Genomic DNA, 20,477 nt, shown 5'->3' with positions numbered 1-20,477 from the left:
GGAACTCCGACGATGTAGAAAAATAGTTCACTGGTCGACCGTAAATGGCGACACTGACCACACCTTTTCTTTGAAACTTTTCCAATCTTTTCGGTTGAGTTGTTACGAGATTTTGAATAAATATCACAGAATTTTCGAGTTTTCGAACAAGCTTGATGTAAACTGGTTTAAAACTTGATGTTCTCAAAACTGAAGTTTTCTGAAAGCACTTTACAGTTGACCTCTCTAAAGTTCAAAAATGATTCGGAATTGAATTTTCCAGTTTCATAATGCTTCGTTTCATTATAGGTTTCGAAAGATGGATTGATCGACTCTACAACTACTGATTATATAAAAACAGGCATTTATTGAATTTCTCTACAATTATTTCTTATTCATTTTTTTCCTTTCTTTTTCTTCTTCTTTTTATTCTTTCGTTTCCTGAGACTCGCCCAGAGTTTTTCGTATTTGCCCAATTTGTGTCTAACCATGTAGCCTCGCCACAGGCTTTGTATCAAAGTAGCAGCGCCGTTTACGGCTTCCCAATACGCCACCTCTCGTTCAGCCTGTCTTCGTGCCTCGTAACATTTGTGGAGAAATATTTGCTGCTCATCCTTCAATTCTCGAAGATTCACCAGCTGTATTTTTTGTAGTTCAATTTTTTCCTAACAAATTTAGATCCACAAAACGAAATCGCTTTTGAAATTTGATTTAGAATTGAGCGTGATAATTTAAATAAATAAATTGTTTAGGAGACGAACCTTAGTATCGTTCATTTGACGTACGAGACGCTCGGTCTCCTCATTGTATCGAGTGCTCCACGCGGTTATGCTCTCTTCAAGGTCAAGCGTATTTGACTCCAGAAAAGTACTCACCTCGTTCGATATTATTTGATCGTCTCTTTCCAACGTCGCCAATTTTTCGAGGGCATCGTTAATTTCTTGCTCTTTTATCTCAAGCCGTAATTTTTGCTGATCAAGACGCGCTGCTTCCCAGCGTTCAACGTATTCTAATAATTCATTTTATTTCTAGTAAATTACCATTCAATTATTTGATTGAATAAAAACCCAAAGGCTGCACCGAGCTCGAAAAACTCGAGTTTTCTCTCTACGACATAAAATTTTATTCTCGTGCACAAATGAAGTTTATTTATATTTCATCTTTTATAATAATAATAATAATAATAATAATAATGAATGGAAACGGTAGTGATAAAATAATCAATGAATTTTCATACCCAGTTTCGATTTATTGGAAAAAATGGCATTGTCGATTTCGGCGTTCATGTCTTGAGCCATGAGGAGCAGATTTTTAACTTCTTCGTCGTTTTTTAATCGCTCAGATTCGATGAGTTCCCGAAGTTGCGTCACTTGATTGGTCCAAATTTCGTTATTGACTTCGAGATTGTGTTCACCTTCGAGGGTTCGAGTTATGTCGTCGACCTCTGTTTCCAAGCGATCGTATCGTCGCACACATTGAATGTCTCGAATCGTGCTCTTCAGGACATTGTACATGTAAGTTCTGCGAGTCAAGGGAGTGCTACATTAACCATTTTCTTGGTGAAACAAGGGTTGTCTCCTGGTTGCGCACTTTTTTTGTTGCGATTTTGTCAAACATTTGCAAACTGAGGTTTTTTCAGCGAAAATGATTATTTTTTTTACTGGTTCCGACGGAAACTATACTCCGGAAAAAGGTTGAAAGGGTTTTTAAGGTATAACTGGATGGATAGCTCGACCAAAAATTATATCTGATTGGAATTTCCGTACTTCGTGATGGAATAAAAATCTGAAAAAATTCAACAACATTTGGAAAGCTGTGAACAACAATTATCAATAATAATATTGCCCAAAAGTTAATAACAAATTGTTTAAACAAATAATTATTGAATAATTGTGCGGTGAGCTATTGTTTTTTTTTTACGAATCAAATTTGTGTATTTTTCCGAATGCTCATGAATTTTTTCAGAATTATCATGGATTTTTGAAATTTCTTGAAAAAATTTTCAAAAATTTGAATTTTAGAGATGTTTTAGAATTCATATTTACCATCAGTTTTGAAAAGTCTCAAGGTTACTGGATCAAAAATGTACAAATAGAGCCACTTAAAAAATTTAAAAAAGGGAATTTCAAAAATCCACGAAAATTCTGAAAAAAATCATGAGCATTCAGAAAAATGCGCACATTCGATTCGTAAAAAAAAACAAGGGTTTACTGTAAAATTGTTAAAAAATTATTTATTTGAACAATTTATTAATAACCTTTGGGCAATATTATTGTTGATAATTGTAGTTCATAACTTTCCAAATGTTGCTGAATTTTTTCAGATTTTTATTGCATCACGAAGTACGGAAATTCCAATCAGGTACAATTTATCGGCTGGGCTGTCCATCCAGTAATACCTTAACAACTTTTCAAAAAACGGCGTCGAACTAATTTTCAAGATTCGAAGGCTTCTATCTACTGATGAAGTTTTAATTTTTCATTTATGGAAAAAATGGAGACACCTCGAAGTTACGGGAAAGTATTTATAATTGGACAATGTTGCACGATTAATTTTTTCAGAGTTTTTGAAATGTTTCAAAAAATTGACAAATTTGAAACATTCAAAAATGGCTAGAAAATTTTTGAAAAAAATCACACGTATTCTTTGCATGATTCTGAACACTTTATGTTGCATAAAATTTTTTGTTAAGTTGATACTTTTCGAGAAAAAAAAACATGAAGGTTTACATCATGCTGTTTTACAAAAACCGCCATCCTGAAAAAACTGGGAGGGAAAAAAGAGTTCATAACCAGTGTTCTGGAAAGATCAGACATTGAGGACCCCTTTGCTAATGATAATACGGTTATTTAAGTGCAGCAACAATAACGAAAATCGATTTGAAAGGAAAAAAACGTGAAAAATTCTTGAATTTTTCATTCAAAACGCAAAAACAATAAAGATTTTGATTTGATTTTACAAAATAAATGCCAGATTATGAAAGAGCACCCTCAAAAACCCCCTACATGAGATTTTGAATAATTTCTCTTTTGTTCCTCAGTTAAAACTGTGTACTTGAAATAGCGTGTCCAAAATGGTCGTTTTGCTCATCAAAGGGTTAAAAAATGACAATAAAAAAAATTACGAAAAAAGTAAGACTTGCCTGTCACGTTGAAGTTTTTCAGAAACCGTAGGAACGAGTGGCAACAATCCCATATCACTTCTGAACATTATTTGGGGTTCCTCGGGGATTCCGTACTTTTCATCGATGGTTTTGTAGCTCTCGTCCCATCGCGGATCTACCTTGGCAGGAATGACTCGTTCGAGAATCCCCAATCGGTCCAAAGCTTCCTGAAGGACGACCGCAAAAGCTCTGGCTTCGATGTGGGGGAGGGAGTCCGTTGATGGAACGTCAAAAATCATGCTTCTGACTCCAACGTTTTCGGAGAATCTTGCGCGTCCACCAGGCATTACCGGAGACCCTATTTCCGTAGTCATTGAGGAAAAGGACTCGGACTCGTCTTGCCCATAGAAAACCTATCGCATTTACGCAATTCTTCCATTTCCACGATTCCAACATCGTCCTTGAACGAGGCTCATTATTTTTATTTGCTTTGTATTTTACGCTGTTCCGAGGAGTTTGAGCATGCTGGGCAAACATTTCGTCGATCGTGTAACCGAGAAAAATCGTACTGCGTCTCCGGCTTGCGAAACCTTCGCTCTCGTCGGCTTTCGATGGAACGGCCAAGGAACCACCGGACATCTCTGGCTGCGAGTCCAAATGCTTTTTCGTTCGGACTTGAATTTCGCGCAAAGCGTCATGGCTGTCCGTCGTCTGTTCATTATAAATAGTTACAAGTCGAGCCAAAGACTCCATTTTTTTTGACTCTACTTAACCTTGAGTACGGGCGACCTACTCTTCTCAACACAAACTATATTTAATATGGATCAGTCGACTAACCTCACTTGGAATTTTCGAAATCGAAATTCTTCGACACGGTTTGACCGATTAAAAAAAGGCTCTGTCAGCCTGCGCAGGACGATGGCAAAAATCGATTGACAGAGCCTTTTTTTAATCGGTCAAACTGTGTGTCAACGAATTTCGATTTCGAAATTTGCAGCTATATCTCTCTCACACTTACGGTTGCGATATACCGACTGATCCATCCTCTTAACCGGTTGACTGGTATTGGATCATATATGTACAAAAAAAGTCGGGCCCGTTCTGGTTTTGTATCGTATGTGTACATACTGAAATAACTTTTTCAATTTTCAACCGATTTGGACAAAAATTGGTATACAATGGTTTTTTGGGTCGCTGAGTCGATTTTTGAACTTAATTTTCACCTCACTACCCTTGGAAATGGGGAAAATCGAAGGTCGAGGGTGAAATTTTTCGTTTTTTCAATGGATTTTCATGCTATATGACATGAAAATTTTTAGTTTTTTATCACACTCGACTCTTTCATCGAAATCAAACAAAATTCGCTACCCCCGAAAAGTGTGAAAAATAAGGGTTCAGGGTGAAATTTGGTAATTTTTCACTGCGAAAATTTCATGCTTTATCACATGGAAATGGAATCAGCAACCTTGAAAACCCTCAGAAATAAATTATCGTGATTTTCGGTAACATATTGGCTCGTCCCAGTTTTGGCACAAAAACTGGTTGACTGGCTCACCAGTCAACCGGTTAACTAAATGTATAAACGACGTATGGTACAAAAGTCTAAATAATTAGAAATTTATCAAATTTCGTGATAATGTTCTTCAACATCAAGTGCGAAAACACAATTTTTTTCAAAATTTTCTTCTGCTTAGTTATCGAGTAATTACGCATCAAAGCAGATTTCTTATGCCCGGAATGTATACCTGGAAACGATATGCTTATACACGTGAACTTTAGTGATCAATTACTCGATAACTGTACAGAAGAAAAATTAAAAAAAATTGTATTGTCAAATTTGGCACTAAAGAATATTTTCATCAAATTTTATAAAATTCTGATCATTTTCAAATTTTTTATGTTTTTAGCATGGTTTAGCATGGCGACATTGTGAGCCTGTACCAAATATCCTTAATAAGGAGATCGAAAATCTTCCCAATTTTCTCTAGAGTCGTTAAACCGTACATTGTACGCGTTAATCAGGTGCAATTGCGTACACTCTTTATTTTTTCGCTACGAATAGAATGATTGACATTGCCTTGCATGTTCGGTCGATGCTTGACAACTGAAATCCTATATAAAGTTAAAAAACGTTTGGAAAAAGGTAAAGAACGAGGTTTTCGATAAAAAATTTGGGTGGTTTTCGAGTTGATAAATATTGAATAGAAACTTGCCCAAATTTCATCATCGACTTGTGACGTGGATATCGTTGCAACAGCTTTGAGCTCCGAATCGTTGGTTTCTTGGAGCAATTCTTCCTCCGACGATACGCTCACCGCTACTGTCAACGTTTTATCGATTCGTTCCGGTAAATTCGCTCGCACGAAGGGATTTCTGGTGTTTCCGGAGAGCTCTCTAGACTCTACACGAATGAAACACTCACCGCGGTTGGGTGTCCTTTCATTGGTTACTCACGTTCCTGATCGGCGAATACCACTCTCGGACCTTCGGACGTTTTTCTCCGATTTCTCTTTGACTCTGACACCATTATGCTTACATTTTTCCGAGAGCTGGCCCCTTTCAATATTTCAGATGTTAATTTTTCCTCTTCTATTTCGTAAGGCGTTTCAGCATCGCCAGGAAGGGTCACCTTCACAAAATTCATGATTAATATCCAATGATAAATAAATTGTCGATCACTGATATTCTCGTTTAATTATCCTCAATAAATTTATTCGACGAACTGTTTTTTCGGCTTCCATGATTATTTATAATGTTCATTTGGTGTTGAAACGAGAGTTTACGTTTTCGATGTTCTGTCATCGAAATTCGCCGCTTGAAGCGAGCTGCAAGACCGATTCGGTATAGTAGTAAGAACATTAAGGAAGTTGAGGCATTAGAATGAAAATGATGTCACCGCTTTTAAACCGATTGCATCTTATAAAGTGAAGTGTAAAAAAAATCAGTTAAATTTTCAGACAGTTTAGGAGCGTCGTTGCTGAGAAAAATCAATAACAATTTGGGCAACATGAGCAAGGCTTGCCGAATAATGTCAATTTTTTTCAGATTTATTAGGAGATTTGCTGAGATTATATTAATAATAATCTATTTTCCGTGCAGTTTTTTGAGGCTAGGATCGTCACTGTTCGTGTTTTCGACTGAGCTTTCACCAGTTTTTCGTCTTTTTTTCCCCAACTTTTCTTTAAAGTGTATGCAACATTGCCAAACTGTAAACTGGCCTATAACTTTTGAAAGGTACAGGTCATCACTTTTGGGTAAAAAAAAATGACTGTACAGCCTCAACTTCCTTAAAGTAACTCCTGTACTGCATGCTAGTCAAATGAGTGCTAAATTTTCAAAAAGCTTTTAGACCAAGTTCAACGTACCGATTAAACTTATTGTTAGTAGATATGTATTCAAGCATATCTTATTAACGTGAAAAAATATTTAAAATGATAGTTTTGCAAAACTATCAACTGATCGATGCAAATTTCCATGACGACACATTTTCACAGGCATTTTTCAAAGAATCATCTGTATTTTTTAACCGATTTTATTGCACCAAGTCTCATTTTGTTCCTCAACTGATCCTCTGAGAATTCACCACGTAGATTTTCCTTTAAACTCATTCCTTCAGAAATTATGAATGAAAAAGTTTTTTTATTTAATGAACAATTAGCTGCAACAGTGAAACGATCAAGTTAAAATAACAACTACATGTTGGATTCATAGAGGACCGGTTGACGAACAAAATGAGACTTGTTGCAATAAAATCGATAAAAAAACGCAGATAATTCTTTGAAAAATACCAGTGAAAATGTGTCAGCGTGGAAATTTGCATTTATCAGTTGATGGTTTTGCAAAACTAGCGTTTTTAATATTTTTGCATCTTAATGAGATATGTTGTAATACAAATTCACTAACAATACATGTAATCGGTACGTTAAACTTGTTCTAAAAGCGTTTTGAAAATTTTGCACTCATTTGACTAGTATGCAGTACAGGAGTTACCTTAAGATGACGGATCAGTCGGTAATCACACCTCGAATTTTTGAAATTGAAACTCTTTGACATCGTTCGTCCGATTAAAATAATAAAAATGTCATCGTACGCAGCACGATCGCAAAAATCCGATGACATTTTTATTTTTTCGATCAGACAAACGATGTGGAAAAATTTCCTTTTCAAAATTTGCAGCTACCTCTCTCGCACTCACGGTTGTGATTACCGACTGATCCATCATCTTAAGAGGATGGATCAGCCGGTATATCGCAAGCGTGAGTGTGACAAAGTTGCAAATTTCGAAATCGGAATTCTTTGACACAGTTTGACCAATTAAAAAAAGGCTCTGTCAGTCGATTTTTGCCATCGTTCTGCGCAGGCTGACAGAGCCTTTTTTTAATCGGTCAAACCGTGTCGAAGAATTTCCATTTTGAAAATTCCAAGTGTTATGTGACTGATCCACACTCTTAACCTATATTGATCCAGCACAAGTTTTGCGCGGGTCTGATAGAAAATGGCGGATGAATACGAACGCAAAAAGCGTTCGTGGAGCTTGCTATCGCTGACACGCGATTGGCTCGACGAACAGCATTGGCAGCGTTTGGGTTTTTAGCGTTGATAATGATTCCCCGAACGCACTCTTATCATCATCAGTACAAAAACAAGTTATCAATTCGAAAAAAAAAACAATTTATTTCATCACCTCAACATTCGACATGGCTCTAAACAATTGAACAGCAAGCTATTTTATCGATCGCCGCATTGGAAGAAAAAAAAATGAAAATACACGTTTGTGGCGCCGAGGCTAGAACCTAATGAACACTTTTGTATCTATAAGCACGTCGATACTACTTCTTTGCTAAGCGAGTTAACACTCACTTTGCTCAATTCCAAAAAACAATTCGTTTTACTCCATGGAAGAAGTCGAAAATGAAACTTTTATTTTCGGATGTCAATGCGAAAATGTTTTGAACCTGGGTCTCGTCAAAATGGCACTTGAGGCGGGTTAAAAGCAATTTCTACTTATTTCTGAAGTAAGCGAGACCAGGATTGAACGTTTCTTTATATCAGATCCAACTGATGAGATAAATTTCATCGAATCGCATTTTACGAACGGAATTTTCGTAAATGACAGTTGCTGGGTTGCTTTGAATCACGCCTTCGTATCAACTCGATACATCCGTTTACATTTTCCTCCTATTAATTATATTTAATAATCTCGTTTGTCGTCAACAAGTTTAGACGTTTGTACTTCTAGACTATTTTTTGGACACATCGTCCGAAAAAAAGCATCCCTCGCATTGCCCACCTCGGTCCTTCCAAATCGAATCAATCATGCGCACAATCGATGCTTTTTATACTCGCAACGATTTTTCTTCGACGACTTGACATCTATTTACAAGGGTTTTCTCGTTTTTGACGAAAATCAGATTTCCGACATCTACATTTTCTATCTACATTTTCCCATAGAGAAAATCTTTTTGTTCAATCAATTTCACGCTCCATTTGCGTGGGAAAAAGGTGGCAGATGATGTTCTGACTTTATTTTCCTCTGGTAACAAAAAAGAAATTTAGTCGAAAGAGTCGAATACTTTTGTAATATGAGTGAAACAAGTTGAGTTTCCTGAAACTTCCAAATGAAACAATTTCCATTTGGAAATGAAACTGTTGTGGCAAATCTCTTTTTGGTGGTAAAAAAACATCAAAAGTTTGGATTCCGTGTCTCTACTTCGGTTTGCGACGCTCTCAACACTTGATAAGGATCAAAAAAACCTTTTTCCAGTGTTGTATTTACATAAAGTAACTTATATACTCGTGAGGCATTACTCCTCGTCTCGGATAAAAAGTGTGAGAAGTCGAATAACCGAGAAGATTCGTGATCGAGCTCATGTAAATGTCAGCAAAGCGAAAGAGGCGTCTCGAGAAGTACGAAGGATTGTGATACGTTCGGAACACCGAACCAAATTGTTGGTTGAAAACGCGTTTTATTTCGTTTCGTAGTTTGTCCCTCTCTTCCATCCATTCGTCAAGTTGACTTTGCACTTCGGCACCCTCGTAATCTTGGTGATCCTCGATAAGCGTCGTCAACATTTGCAGCCAATTTGCATTCTCCTTGAATCTTCGATCGTTTAAATTCGCTATTTCGTGCTAAAATGTTTGAATAAAAAATGATTTTGCATTTCGCAGCAATAACTAAAAAGAATCCATGACTTTTGAGTCATTAGAGGAACCAAGATAGAAATCAATCTGATCTGTAATTGTCGGGAATAAATTCTTTTTTTACCGTCAATTCTTTGATTATGGCGCCAGTCCTCCAACCATGCTCCAACGTGACGTCAGCTAAATCACTGTAAGGATGATCACCGAAGTAGAGAACTTGATGTCCTCTCCAGCCTGTCATGTCCTGGAGCTGTTTTACAGTGCCCTGCAAACCGTGTGTTTCGGTGAAAAAGCTTGTAATCTTCATCAGAGGCTTTCGAAGCTTGCATCAAAAATCGAATTTTGAGAAATGAGTTTGAAAAAGTTTTTTACTCTCGGTCGAGACGATAGCAGATTAGTTTATTTAAGGTATAACTGGATGGACAGGCTCGACCAAAAATTATATCTTGATCGGAATTTCCTTACTTCGTGATGCAATAAAAATCTGAAAAAATTCAACAACATTTGGAAAGCTATGAACAACAATTATCAATAATAATATTGCCCAAAAGTTAATAACAAATAGTTTAATCAATTAATTATTCAATAATTATGCGGTGACTTATTGTTTTTTTTACGAATCGAATGTACGCATTTTTCCGAATGCTCATGATTTTTTTCAGAATTTTCGTGGATTTTTGAAATTCCCTTTCTTAAATTTTTTAAGTGGCTCTATTTGTACATTTTTGATCCAGTAACCTTAAGACTTTTCAAAACTGATGGTAAATATGTCTTCTAAAACATATCCAAAATTCAAATTTTTGAAAATTTTTTTCCAAATTTTTTCAAGAAATTTCAAAAATTCACGAAAACTCTGAAAAAATTCATGAGCATTCGGAAAAATATACACATTTGATTCGTAAAAAAAAAACAATAGGTCACCGCAAAATTATTGAATAATTAATTGTTTAAACAATTTGTTATTAACTTTTGGGCAATATTATTATTGATAATTGTTGTTCATAGCTTTCCAAATGTTGTTGAATTTTTTCAGATTTTTATTGCATCACGAAGTACGGAAATTCCAATCAGATATAATTTTTGGTCGAGCCTATCCTTAACCCTAGAACGTATGACTGGGGTGTGAGCACACCCCACGCGAACTTCAAACTACGCTCCCGTCCTAACAAGTCACATTATCGCCTGATTATCGACGGATTTTTTTATATATAAATTCAATTGAAATTAGTTTTATCGTACATCATTCTTTTCGTTATAAAAAAACGAAGAAAATGGTGTAGGATAAAGTCAGTTTAGCATCGTAGGACCGGATTTATAAACAAAAAAAGAGTGGGGTGCGTTCAAACCCCGGTCATGAGGTTGAGGGTATGAAAAAAGGCACATGAGGTGTAGGGTTAATGGCAATGAGTTCAAAAGATGAACGATTTCAAAGTAATTTTTTCCCACCTCTTGATAAATTACGCCCTTTTCGAGCTTCGTAACACGATCCCAAAGCTGCGTTTTTGTAGCCACGTCGTAAATTCTCAAAGGCCTTGTTTCGTCGGTGAAGAATTTTGGCTTCCTCGCCTGTACGATAACGACATCGAAGTAATCTCTCCAATCTTCGCCCACGAGGTATTTCATTCCTTTGTCCCTGGAGGAAAGATTTGCCGAGTCTCGTTTAGCCAAATTTTCGGTTTCATGGAATTTTTTTATTTTTCATTTACATATATTAGTGACGTTAGCCAAACTCACACGAAATGGAATGGGCTGTTCGTGACGAGGAACAACTTCTTGTCGATGGATTTTAGGCGATCAAAGAATTTCGTCAAATCTTTGTTCAATTCCAAATATTCCGAGACGTTGTTGACCACCATCTGATGCATTATTGGATGACAGCTTTGGACGGAATTCTGAAGAGCAGATTTTAGTGACGATTTATCGAGCAAACGAGTCAGTGAATCTCTCGCTATGTAAACTTTCAAACCTTCACATCTCTGAAGAGTATCTCCGGATGATAATCAATGTGATTGCGCAAAAAGTATTCGGTTACGTTGCACAAAAGTCCCATTTCTGGTACCGAGAAGAGATCGGCGAGTTGGACCATTTTCGTGCGGTGAGGTCCATCCTACGAAACAAACGTTTCTTTAACACCAACGAATGAGAGTTTTCAGAAGGAATTTCATGCCATTTATTTTGTTTCATACCAACCGAAAGACACTGACCTTCTGCTTTAACCAATCCCGGTGCATGGAGTGAGGGAAGAAATAGACAAACCAAACAGAGTGTAGTGATCGTGCAAAGAAAGAGAGAGAATTCATTACGAGGAAACAACGGTTAGAACAAAAGAAAATTTATTCCTTTTGCTGTTAAGTAGTTCGGCCTTTCTACGACGAGTCGAGTTAGCAACTAAATTACGTTGATTTAATTCAAGTCTAAATTATGAATAAAATTAATAAACACTTGCATTGAGAATATTTTTGTCACAAGAATGTAATAAAATGCTATAAAAATATCATCAAAGATAAAATTTATACTTCAAATTGACTGGTTAATGATCGAGTCCGACACTTTAAATACACACAACTTGGGCAACATTTTGTGCGAAAGAAAGTTTATATCAGTGTTATATGACGCCGAGAAAAAAGAATGTTCAATTCGTAGCAAAAAACGTAGTTACTAGACGAATCAAAGCACGTGAGTCAGTCTGAAAAATAAATTTGGTGAAATTCTGACGATTTTCGACTTTGTCTAAAGTTCAATCAGCTGTTACCAGCAGTCCAACGTAATGACTGACATTCGCTTTCGACACACGTCGAAAACTTAAGTTTTTTCATGTTTTCTTTCTTAAAAGCCCCGGTAAGGTAATGTTTTTAGAAATGGAATCTGTGATGAATTTTCTTCACGATATAAACTTTTTCGAAGCTCGAACACCGTACAACTTTTCCACAATTAATATTATTGTGAGTTCTCCCATAAGGTACCGTGTTAAAGACTCCAAATTGTAAATGAAATAATTCAAAATTTTGCCCCGCGTAAGAGGCCCGGGACTGTGCTTATCGTTATCAGGGCACCTTAAACTATAATTTACCGCGAAAAAAGTGGACCTTCACCGGACTTTATCGAACAGCCGAACTACTTTGCTTTGTTAGAGAAAATAATCGATCTCGTTTTGTCTTGAACCAAAGATATCAACCACTCGAATGTTCTTTGAATGCTCAAAGCAACAAATATCCGCAGTGGAAGTGTTCGATTAAGGAGGGTGGATCACGAAATCAAAATAATCAGAATTTGATCAAATTTGGTGATAACATTCTTTGGCATCTTGTGTACAAATACGATTTTTTTCAAATTTTTTTACCACATGGTTATCGCATAATTGAACGTTAAATCGAAGTTCTTATGCACGAGGTGTATAACTGTATATACGTAAACTCTATGCTTATACACGTGAACTTTAGTGTTCGATTACTCGAGAGCTATGTGGTAGAAAAATCTAAAAAAAATTATATCGTCTTATATGTTTTTAAAGAATACATTTACCGAATTTTATGGAATTCTTAATATTTTTAACATGCTTTAGTATGGCAACATTGTATCGTCGCGATCCACCCTCCTTAAGGAGTTTCGGTACAGACGATACAATGTTGCCATGCTAATCCATGCTAAAAAAATTAAAAAATTCAAAAAGTTCAGAATTTTATAAAATTTGGTGAACATATTCTTTAGTGCCAAATTTGACTATACAAATTTTTTAAGATTTTTCTTCTACACAGTTATCGAGTAATTGATCACTAAAGTTCACGTGTATAAGCATAGCGTTTCCATATATATAGGTATACATTCCGGGCATAAGAAATCTGCTTTAATGCGTAATTACTCGATAACTAAGTAGAAGAAAATTTTGAAAAAATTTGTGTTTTCGCACTTGATGTTGAAGAACATTATCACCAAATTTGATCAATTTCTTAACATTTCGACTTTTGTACCGAAACTCCTTAAATTCCATCGTTTTCTTTCTAGACTCACGACAATAAATCCAGCACTTATCCCTTTCGTTTACAATCAAATGAAGCGTGCGGGTGAACATTTGGAAATAATGAAAAGTGATGAGATCGATAACAGAAAAAAGAAGGGATGAGGCGAGGCATTTATTCAGCGAATAGGTTCATAAACTCACGTGTGAATTTTTGTGCTGTGGCTCGACGTACGCGAATGGTATAATGCGATTTTTGTAGATTCTGAGTACTTCGTCGTCCGGTACTGGATGAAGACCGCGATAAACGGCTCCGAGTTGAATTTGTAAAAATGTGTCGAGCTTCAGGAGAAGTCCTTTTTCGATATCGTAGTGCAGACCACGAACAGCGAAGTCTGGCCGGTATTCGAGTTTTCCTATTCCTTCGGGATACTGGAAAAAATGTCGTTCGATATGAGAAGCTATTGAATATCAAGGAATTACAAAAATGAGGATAAAAAGAGCAGCCCAAAAGTGGCGGAAGAGATGCACCTTGTATTTTTTTATGAGCATGTCACGCCCGAGATTGTAAAGGAGAAAATCCAAGGATGGTTTGTAACAGGCCAACGTGTAATCGTAATCGAAGCCGTAGACCTGAACTTCCTTGAGATCGAGCTCGTTGCAAGCAAAAACGCCCTTCGGGTCGACATCCTGTGGCAATTTCTTGGCTGCGCAAAAAAACGCTTTAATAAATGAACGTCTCATTCGTTCTTCATGCACGAACGATAAACATTTCATTATCGACGTCAGCAAATAAGTTTCGTTGTGATTCGATCGAGTGGAAATTAATATTCTCAGTACGAACGTATCGGAACTTTCTCCATGAGTCAACGAGGAAGAATACGACATTGAATATTTATTACGCGCTCTCGTTCCTTGCTAGCCGGATATGAGAAAGTGAGCGCGCGCGACAGATCGTGCTCGTCTTCCGAAAAAAACCGACGAAACGAATTGTCGAAATGCTTTTTTTTCTTTTACCATTGTGTCACCCACGCAACTTTCACTTTGGATGAGTAACCAAGCGATGCGGGTACATGGCGCGACTTTTCACTTTTTGTTTTTCGTCTCCTCGTGCCGAATGAAGAAAATTTATTTACGCATTGTCATCCGGGAGAATTTGACGCTTGAATAATTCGTGTCAGAAAAAGGACTCGTGAACCTTATTTTACAAATTAGCATCGAATACTTTCTTTCTTGCATGAAAGCAACTTTTTCTTGCAGCCCTTCCAAAACTTGATGGAGAAGCTTTCAAATTATCACAACAAAAGCAGCATTGAAAGAATTTTCGAATTTATTTGTCGATTTTTTAAGGTTCTTTGTCAAATTTGTACAGCACACGAGCAGGGAAAATCTCGAAAAGTCCGAACTTATTTTACTTTTATGAATGATTAACGGGAAAAAGTTGCAAGAAATTTCCATTTAAATGTGATTTTCATTCCATACTGTTCCTCAAAATTTCTTGTCGCCTCCTCGTCACCGTGATTCTTACGACAATTGATAAAGTGCAATTCTTCCTGTCGAAACCCTTGGTTTAATTTTATTTCATTCATTTGTTGTGCCTGAGAATTTGCTGTAGAAGTACGAACGTCCTTGACATTAAATCGATTGCCAAGTGCTGCTCTTTAGCATAGTCCAAGTCTGTATATATATGACGTTATAAATACGTAGGTGTGAGCACGTAGACGCGTATGTTTATTTTAAAGTGCGCAAATTAGAACACGTCTGGTAAAAAAAGTCGCTATTATTATCCAGGTGACCTGTCTCGATGCCAAAATGAGATTGGTTGATACATCAACCAACAGTAGATTATTAAATCTTCAGAAATATCTAATATATCCCATACATTTTTTATGGAAAATCGTTCACGACTCGTTTATTCGCAAAATTATATCATATCTAAAAATCCTTTGAAGACGTGTTCCCGGAGGAGATTTTTCTTGCGGCGAAAAAGAAATAAGAAAAAAAAATAAAGATGAAAACGTCATTATATACGACGCTGAAGAGTGCAACGTTGGAGTCCAACGGAAGGAAGAAAAAAAAACATTTGTAATTCACCAATTGTTTATTTTACGAAGCATCGGTGTTGTAGGTTGAGAAACTATGAATTGCAAATTCAGCAGTGAACGAAATTGGAGAATTATTGGAGAGTTTTTTTAGATCATTTCGTTGGACTTCATCGTTGCAAACTTCAGCGTCATCATCGTGTTGCATGCGATATAACGGAGCGAATTCATTTAAGGTAGATCGTGTTTTATGGGTGTCTAGTTTGGGTCGATTTTTACTTCCTAATTAAAGGTATTATCACCCTAAATTAATGTCAGATTTCAAAATTGGAAATAAATTTTTCAATGTATTTTTTGGTGAATTCAATTACAAGTTGCTAAAATACTATTTTTATATTTAAAAAACGCTTTAGAGAGCGCAAAGGCAAAACACAAAGGGAAATGGGTCAAGAAAAAATTGTTAATAAAAAGACAGAAGGATATGACAGGAAGTAAATGTAAGATTACGAGTGCTCATTTTACCAATTTCGTTCAATCTTTAAGGCGGTTCCTCCACGAGACAGTTAATAACTGGATGAATAGGCTCAACCAAAAATTATATCTGATTGGAATTTCCGTACTTCGTGATGCAATAAAAATCTGAAAAAATTCAACAACATTTGGAAAGCTATGAACAACAATTATCAATAATAATATTGCCCAAAAGTTAATAACAAATTGTGTAAACAATTAATTATTCAATAATTTTGCGGTGACCTATTGTTTTTTTTACGAATCAAATGTGTGTATTTTTCCGAATGCTCATGAATTTTTTCAGAATTTTCGTGGATTTTTGAAATTTCTTGGAAAAATTTGGAAAAAAATTTTAAAAAATTTGAATTTTGGATATGTTTTAGAAGACATATTTACCATCAGTTTTGAAAAGTCTCAAGGTTACTGGATCAAAAATGTACAAATAGAGCCACTTAAAAAATTTAAAAAAGGGAATTTCAAAAATCCACGAAAATTCTGAAAAAAATTATAAGCATTTAGAAAAATACGCACATTCGATTCGTAAAAAAGAAAACAAGGGTTTACTGTAAAATTGTTAAAAAAATATTTATTTAAACAATTTGTTAATAACTTTTGGGCAATAATATTATTGATAATTGTAGTTCATAACTTTCCAAATGTTGCTGAATTTTTTCAGATTTTTATTGCATCACGAAGTACGGAAATTCCGATCAGATATAATTTTTGGTCGAGCCTGTCCATCCAGTTATACCTTAAATTAGGAAATTATTTAAATTTGGCATACGTATTGTTTAACATATGAACAACACCTCTATAAAATTTTAACAAGTTTCACCATCCCGAACCCGAGATATATGTAATTGAAGTTGACTCAATTAAGCACGTAACATATGGACCATGCATAGGCAAACGGCACATTATTAATTCTACCGCTAGTACTAAAATTAGGAAGTTTATAAAAAACGAGGAGGAGCTAGAGCAGGATATCACAGATATTGTGAAAAAAAATCAAGGTGATTGACCATCTAGTTTGACAGATACAGTCTCGAGAAGTACGAAGGTTTAGGCTGCATACGATATATTTTGCAAGCGAACGAGCGAATGTTGTCTGTATAGACAACCTTTTCTGTGTGTTGAAGCGTAGCCCGGATAGTTCCGTCAAAAAATTTACTCGCGATGTCAGATCAAAAATACTTTCAGAATAAATTTTACCAAAGCAAATGATATTTGTACTATATCTATTGGCATCGAGTACGTATATAAAGTCTTTACAAAGTTATCGATTACGATCCGAACAAATTATCAACACTTTTAATATGCAGACGGTACATAACTTTTGGTTGGGGCTGTCGTAGGGGATCGACCTTAATGTAATATATCTTTAATACTAGAAAGACAATTGTCTCAAATTTTTTCCCAGACCTTCGTTATTGTCTACTTTTTCATAAACTTCGTAAGAAGCGTTCATTCGTTATATGGAATAATAAACTATTTTTTACCCATAGTCTCTATAACCCTGTGTATTTTTTTTTTCATATTTAAACACGTTTATCTCAATAACCAATAAAACGAACCCTTTAAAATTTGATACGCGTGTCAGTCGATTTCCCATTTAAACTCTGTATAAATTCCAAGTCTTTCTTAATAAAATCGTTTCGTGCATGAACTACCTTAACGAAAGTATTGCTCGAAAAAGCGGTTCCTATCTGCTGTCGATTGCTCGTCTCCTCACAAGATATATTTCACCGTACAATGCACAGCAGCGAATTCATCAGACGAAAGGATTTTCCGCGGCATATAAAAGCGATCACATCTCCAAATCTGTATACACATATAGATCTCTCGAGTTTATCTATCGCGTACGATCAGCTCAGAGAAAAAGTAGAGGAGCGGACTAGTTTCGCCCGTTGTACCATATAATGGAACACGAGAAGATTTTCACCGTTCTAGATTTTCCTCTTTCTCCGCATCCACGTGTTTCCATCTTGCTCGCCTTGTAAATAAGCTGCGTATGCGGAACTGTCAGTTGAGTTCGTGTACGAAACATTCTACCGAGGCGATGAGACATGATTTCCGGTCGCTCGCGCGGCACTGTTTCCCAGCATGGTTATTTTGTCCCCCGCATATCCCGCATCTTCACCAATTCATTAGGTTGTCTCTCATTTTTGGATTAATGTTGTTCGATACAGAAACTGGATGAAATTGTACCCGAGCTGTACGCGGGGCGTAATATTTTATGAGGCTCTCGTGCGGACCTTCGAAAGGATCCGCTTATTAAATTAATTGAGGTTCAATACCGAAATGCGATCATATATTTACGGGATAACTCACCTGCTATACTATTTATATACGGGAATTATTTATCGACACATCCGATAGCTTTGTCACGGGATGAAATATATTTTAATGCTTCGTATACGCTTTATTAATAGAAAGCTAGAAGCGATGACTGATCAGGGGGAGATAAAACGGAACGCTCGAGAGGGATTATGGGATGAAATACATAAACGTGCTATTCCCTCGTGTCATCAGGGTCGAAATTAATTCCTGGCTCAATGAGTCTCAATTGAATATCGACCTCGAGTTTTATTCGACGCGCAGTGTCATAATCTCGGTATTATAAATCGACGTTTTGTTGCATTAAAACGTGTATCATCGTTGCTCAGACGAATTCGAGTGATACTTTTTATTTTATTCGATTAAACTCGGTTTTTCGTTTCGTTACTACTTCTTTGAGATTCCTTCAATGAATGAAGTTTGCAACGTTCGAGTCCAACGAAATGATGTAAAGAAACCTCCAATAATTCCAGTATTCTCCAATTTTGGGACCTGCCGAATTTGCAATTCGCAGTATTTCAAGCTGCACCGATACTTCGTGAAATAAAAAATAATTGGTGAATCACAAATGTTTTTTTCGTTCATTTCGTTGGACTCCAAAGTTGCGAACTTCAGGGTCGTTGAAATTCAGCATTTTTATTTTTCAAGACGAAATCAATGGCCATGTGCTCGACATCCATGGCGCGAGAGACGAGTCGCCTGTGTATCCTCGTACACAGCGTAGTCCCACACGTGGACAAGCCCAGAGCGTAGCTGCGCGGTCGGTTCAAAGAGTGAACCGCGCTCGGAGAGTGAGAAGAGCAGTCGGACAAGTTCGTGCATAGAGAAAAGATAGATGGAAAAGCAGCTGGGGGAAAACGTCACAGTGCCGTAAGCAGGAGTCTCAGGAGCCTTGGAAGCGAGGAGCAACAACGACGAGAGCGCGCTAAATCGTAAATAATGATTTTGAATGAAAGTTGAAAAATTGACATGGCACTGCGCTCGTCGAGGGAAGGTCGCGGAATAGAAACTTCGAGATTTTTCCTCATCTCAGTTTCACGACTTCAATTTATTTGAGGAAAGATTCTAATGACGAGTTAACGTTAGAAAATGGGTCGCCGCCTTTTCGAAGGTTCAAAAACAAAAGGATTTATGCACTGAGAATTCGGCTGGTGAAAAAAAAGTACGAAAAGATTGAACTCACATTGGCATTTTTCCTTCATCTTGGCGTAATTTTCGCGCATTCTTTCCCGCGATATTTTACGTCCGTTAACGTGCACTGCGGATCCATGCCGAGCGAACAATTTTGCGAATGTCGTGCTGATCGAACGCGAATTTGGAGGGCTTTGGGGTGCTAATTTTTGGGACAGTAGTCCGAACGCGTAATCCCGAGAATTCTTGAGACGAGCTATCCGACACGCGGTCATCGTCGATCCGGCTTTCCTGCCGATACTGCAGCAGCATTCGGACCAGCTGACGCTTGATGAGAACGCGGATCTCGCGGTTCTATTCCATAGCATGGCTCTCGCTACACGCTCTTCTACGACATACACTCGTGAATAAAACACTCGTTGTACACAGCCTGCTCTCCGAGTGTGAGTTACAATCTGAGCCCTTCGTTATCTTCGATGTGTGCCATCGATGTATATGTAATAACACATATTTACATGTAATTCGTTTGTCTACACAGTGACAGGCGACGCGCGAGGCAGATGTACGTGGACGTCGCACGCGCGGCTCAATTTTCGTTCGTCGACGCGCACCACTGCCGTAACTACTGACAATAATTTTGTGCCCATTAGGGACAAGATTTAAGGAGTTTCGGTACAGAAGTCTAAATATTAAGAAATTGATCAAATTTGGTGATAATGTTCTTCAACATCAAGTGCGAAAACACAATTTTTTTCAAAATTTTCTTCTACCTAGTTATCAAGTAATTACGCATTAAAGCAGATTTCTTATGCCCGGAATGTATACTTATATATATGGAAACGCTATGCTTATACACGTGAACTTTAGTGATCAATTACTCGATAACTGTGTAGAAGAAAAATCTTAAAAAATTTGTATTGTCAAATTTGGCACTAAAGAGTATGTTCACCAAATTTTATAAAATTCTAAACTTTTTGAAATTTTTTATGTTTTTAGCATGGTTTAGCATGGCAACATTGTATCACCTGTACCGAAACTCCTTAAGGTGATCTATCACTTGCGTGGTGCTTGCGTGAGTGCGAGAGAGATGGCTGCAAAATGGTTACACGTTTTACTCGGACATCCTTGACTTTTTGAGAAAAATAAAAGTTACACCTTGTTCTCTAATAAAATGAGAATAGCGTGTAACTCATATTTTCTTTCAAATATCAACGTACTCGGAATAAAACGTGCAGCAGGATTTTTACCGACTGAACAACTGATAGATCACGTTAAT

General features: G+C 36.7%; 2 protein-coding genes across 4 annotated transcripts; both read right to left on the bottom strand.

Moving 5' to 3' along the window:
• Positions 1-326: 326 nt before the first annotated feature.
• Positions 327-3,909, bottom strand: LOC122407423 (dynein regulatory complex protein 10-like). Its single transcript, XM_043413614.1, has 4 exons — positions 3,122-3,909; positions 1,217-1,500; positions 741-988; positions 327-644 (listed from the first exon to the last, which is right to left on the bottom strand). Exons 1-4 carry the CDS (start codon positions 3,454-3,456, stop codon positions 375-377), a joined length of 1,137 nt encoding a protein of 378 aa, XP_043269549.1. The 5' UTR covers positions 3,457-3,909; the 3' UTR covers positions 327-374.
• Positions 3,910-7,741: 3,832 nt separating this feature from the next.
• Nt5c (5' nucleotidase C) lies at positions 7,742-19,694 on the bottom strand. 3 transcript variants are annotated; one of them, XM_043414052.1, is made up of 9 exons: positions 19,254-19,694; positions 13,710-13,885; positions 13,383-13,610; positions 11,428-11,433; positions 11,190-11,330; positions 10,958-11,115; positions 10,670-10,856; positions 9,348-9,488; positions 7,742-9,211 (listed from the first exon to the last, which is right to left on the bottom strand). In XM_043414052.1, exons 1-9 carry the CDS (start codon positions 19,567-19,569, stop codon positions 8,855-8,857), a joined length of 1,710 nt encoding a protein of 569 aa, XP_043269987.1. In that variant the 5' UTR covers positions 19,570-19,694; the 3' UTR covers positions 7,742-8,854. The 3 variants fall into 3 exon arrangements, with proteins under 3 accessions (XP_043269987.1, XP_043269988.1, XP_043269989.1); XM_043414053.1 differs by having other exon boundaries at positions 11,428-11,430; positions 19,254-19,693; XM_043414054.1 differs by lacking the exon at positions 11,428-11,433 and having other exon boundaries at positions 19,254-19,693.
• Positions 19,695-20,477: the final 783 nt, after the last annotated feature.

The sequence above is a fragment of the Venturia canescens genome, chromosome 3 (genome assembly GCF_019457755.1).
Source record: "Venturia canescens isolate UGA chromosome 3, ASM1945775v1, whole genome shotgun sequence".
In the NCBI taxonomy this organism is placed as follows: domain Eukaryota; kingdom Metazoa; phylum Arthropoda; class Insecta; order Hymenoptera; family Ichneumonidae; genus Venturia; species Venturia canescens.
The sequence above is the reverse complement of the archived record's forward strand: the minus strand, read 5'-3'. Positions and strand labels throughout refer to the sequence as shown.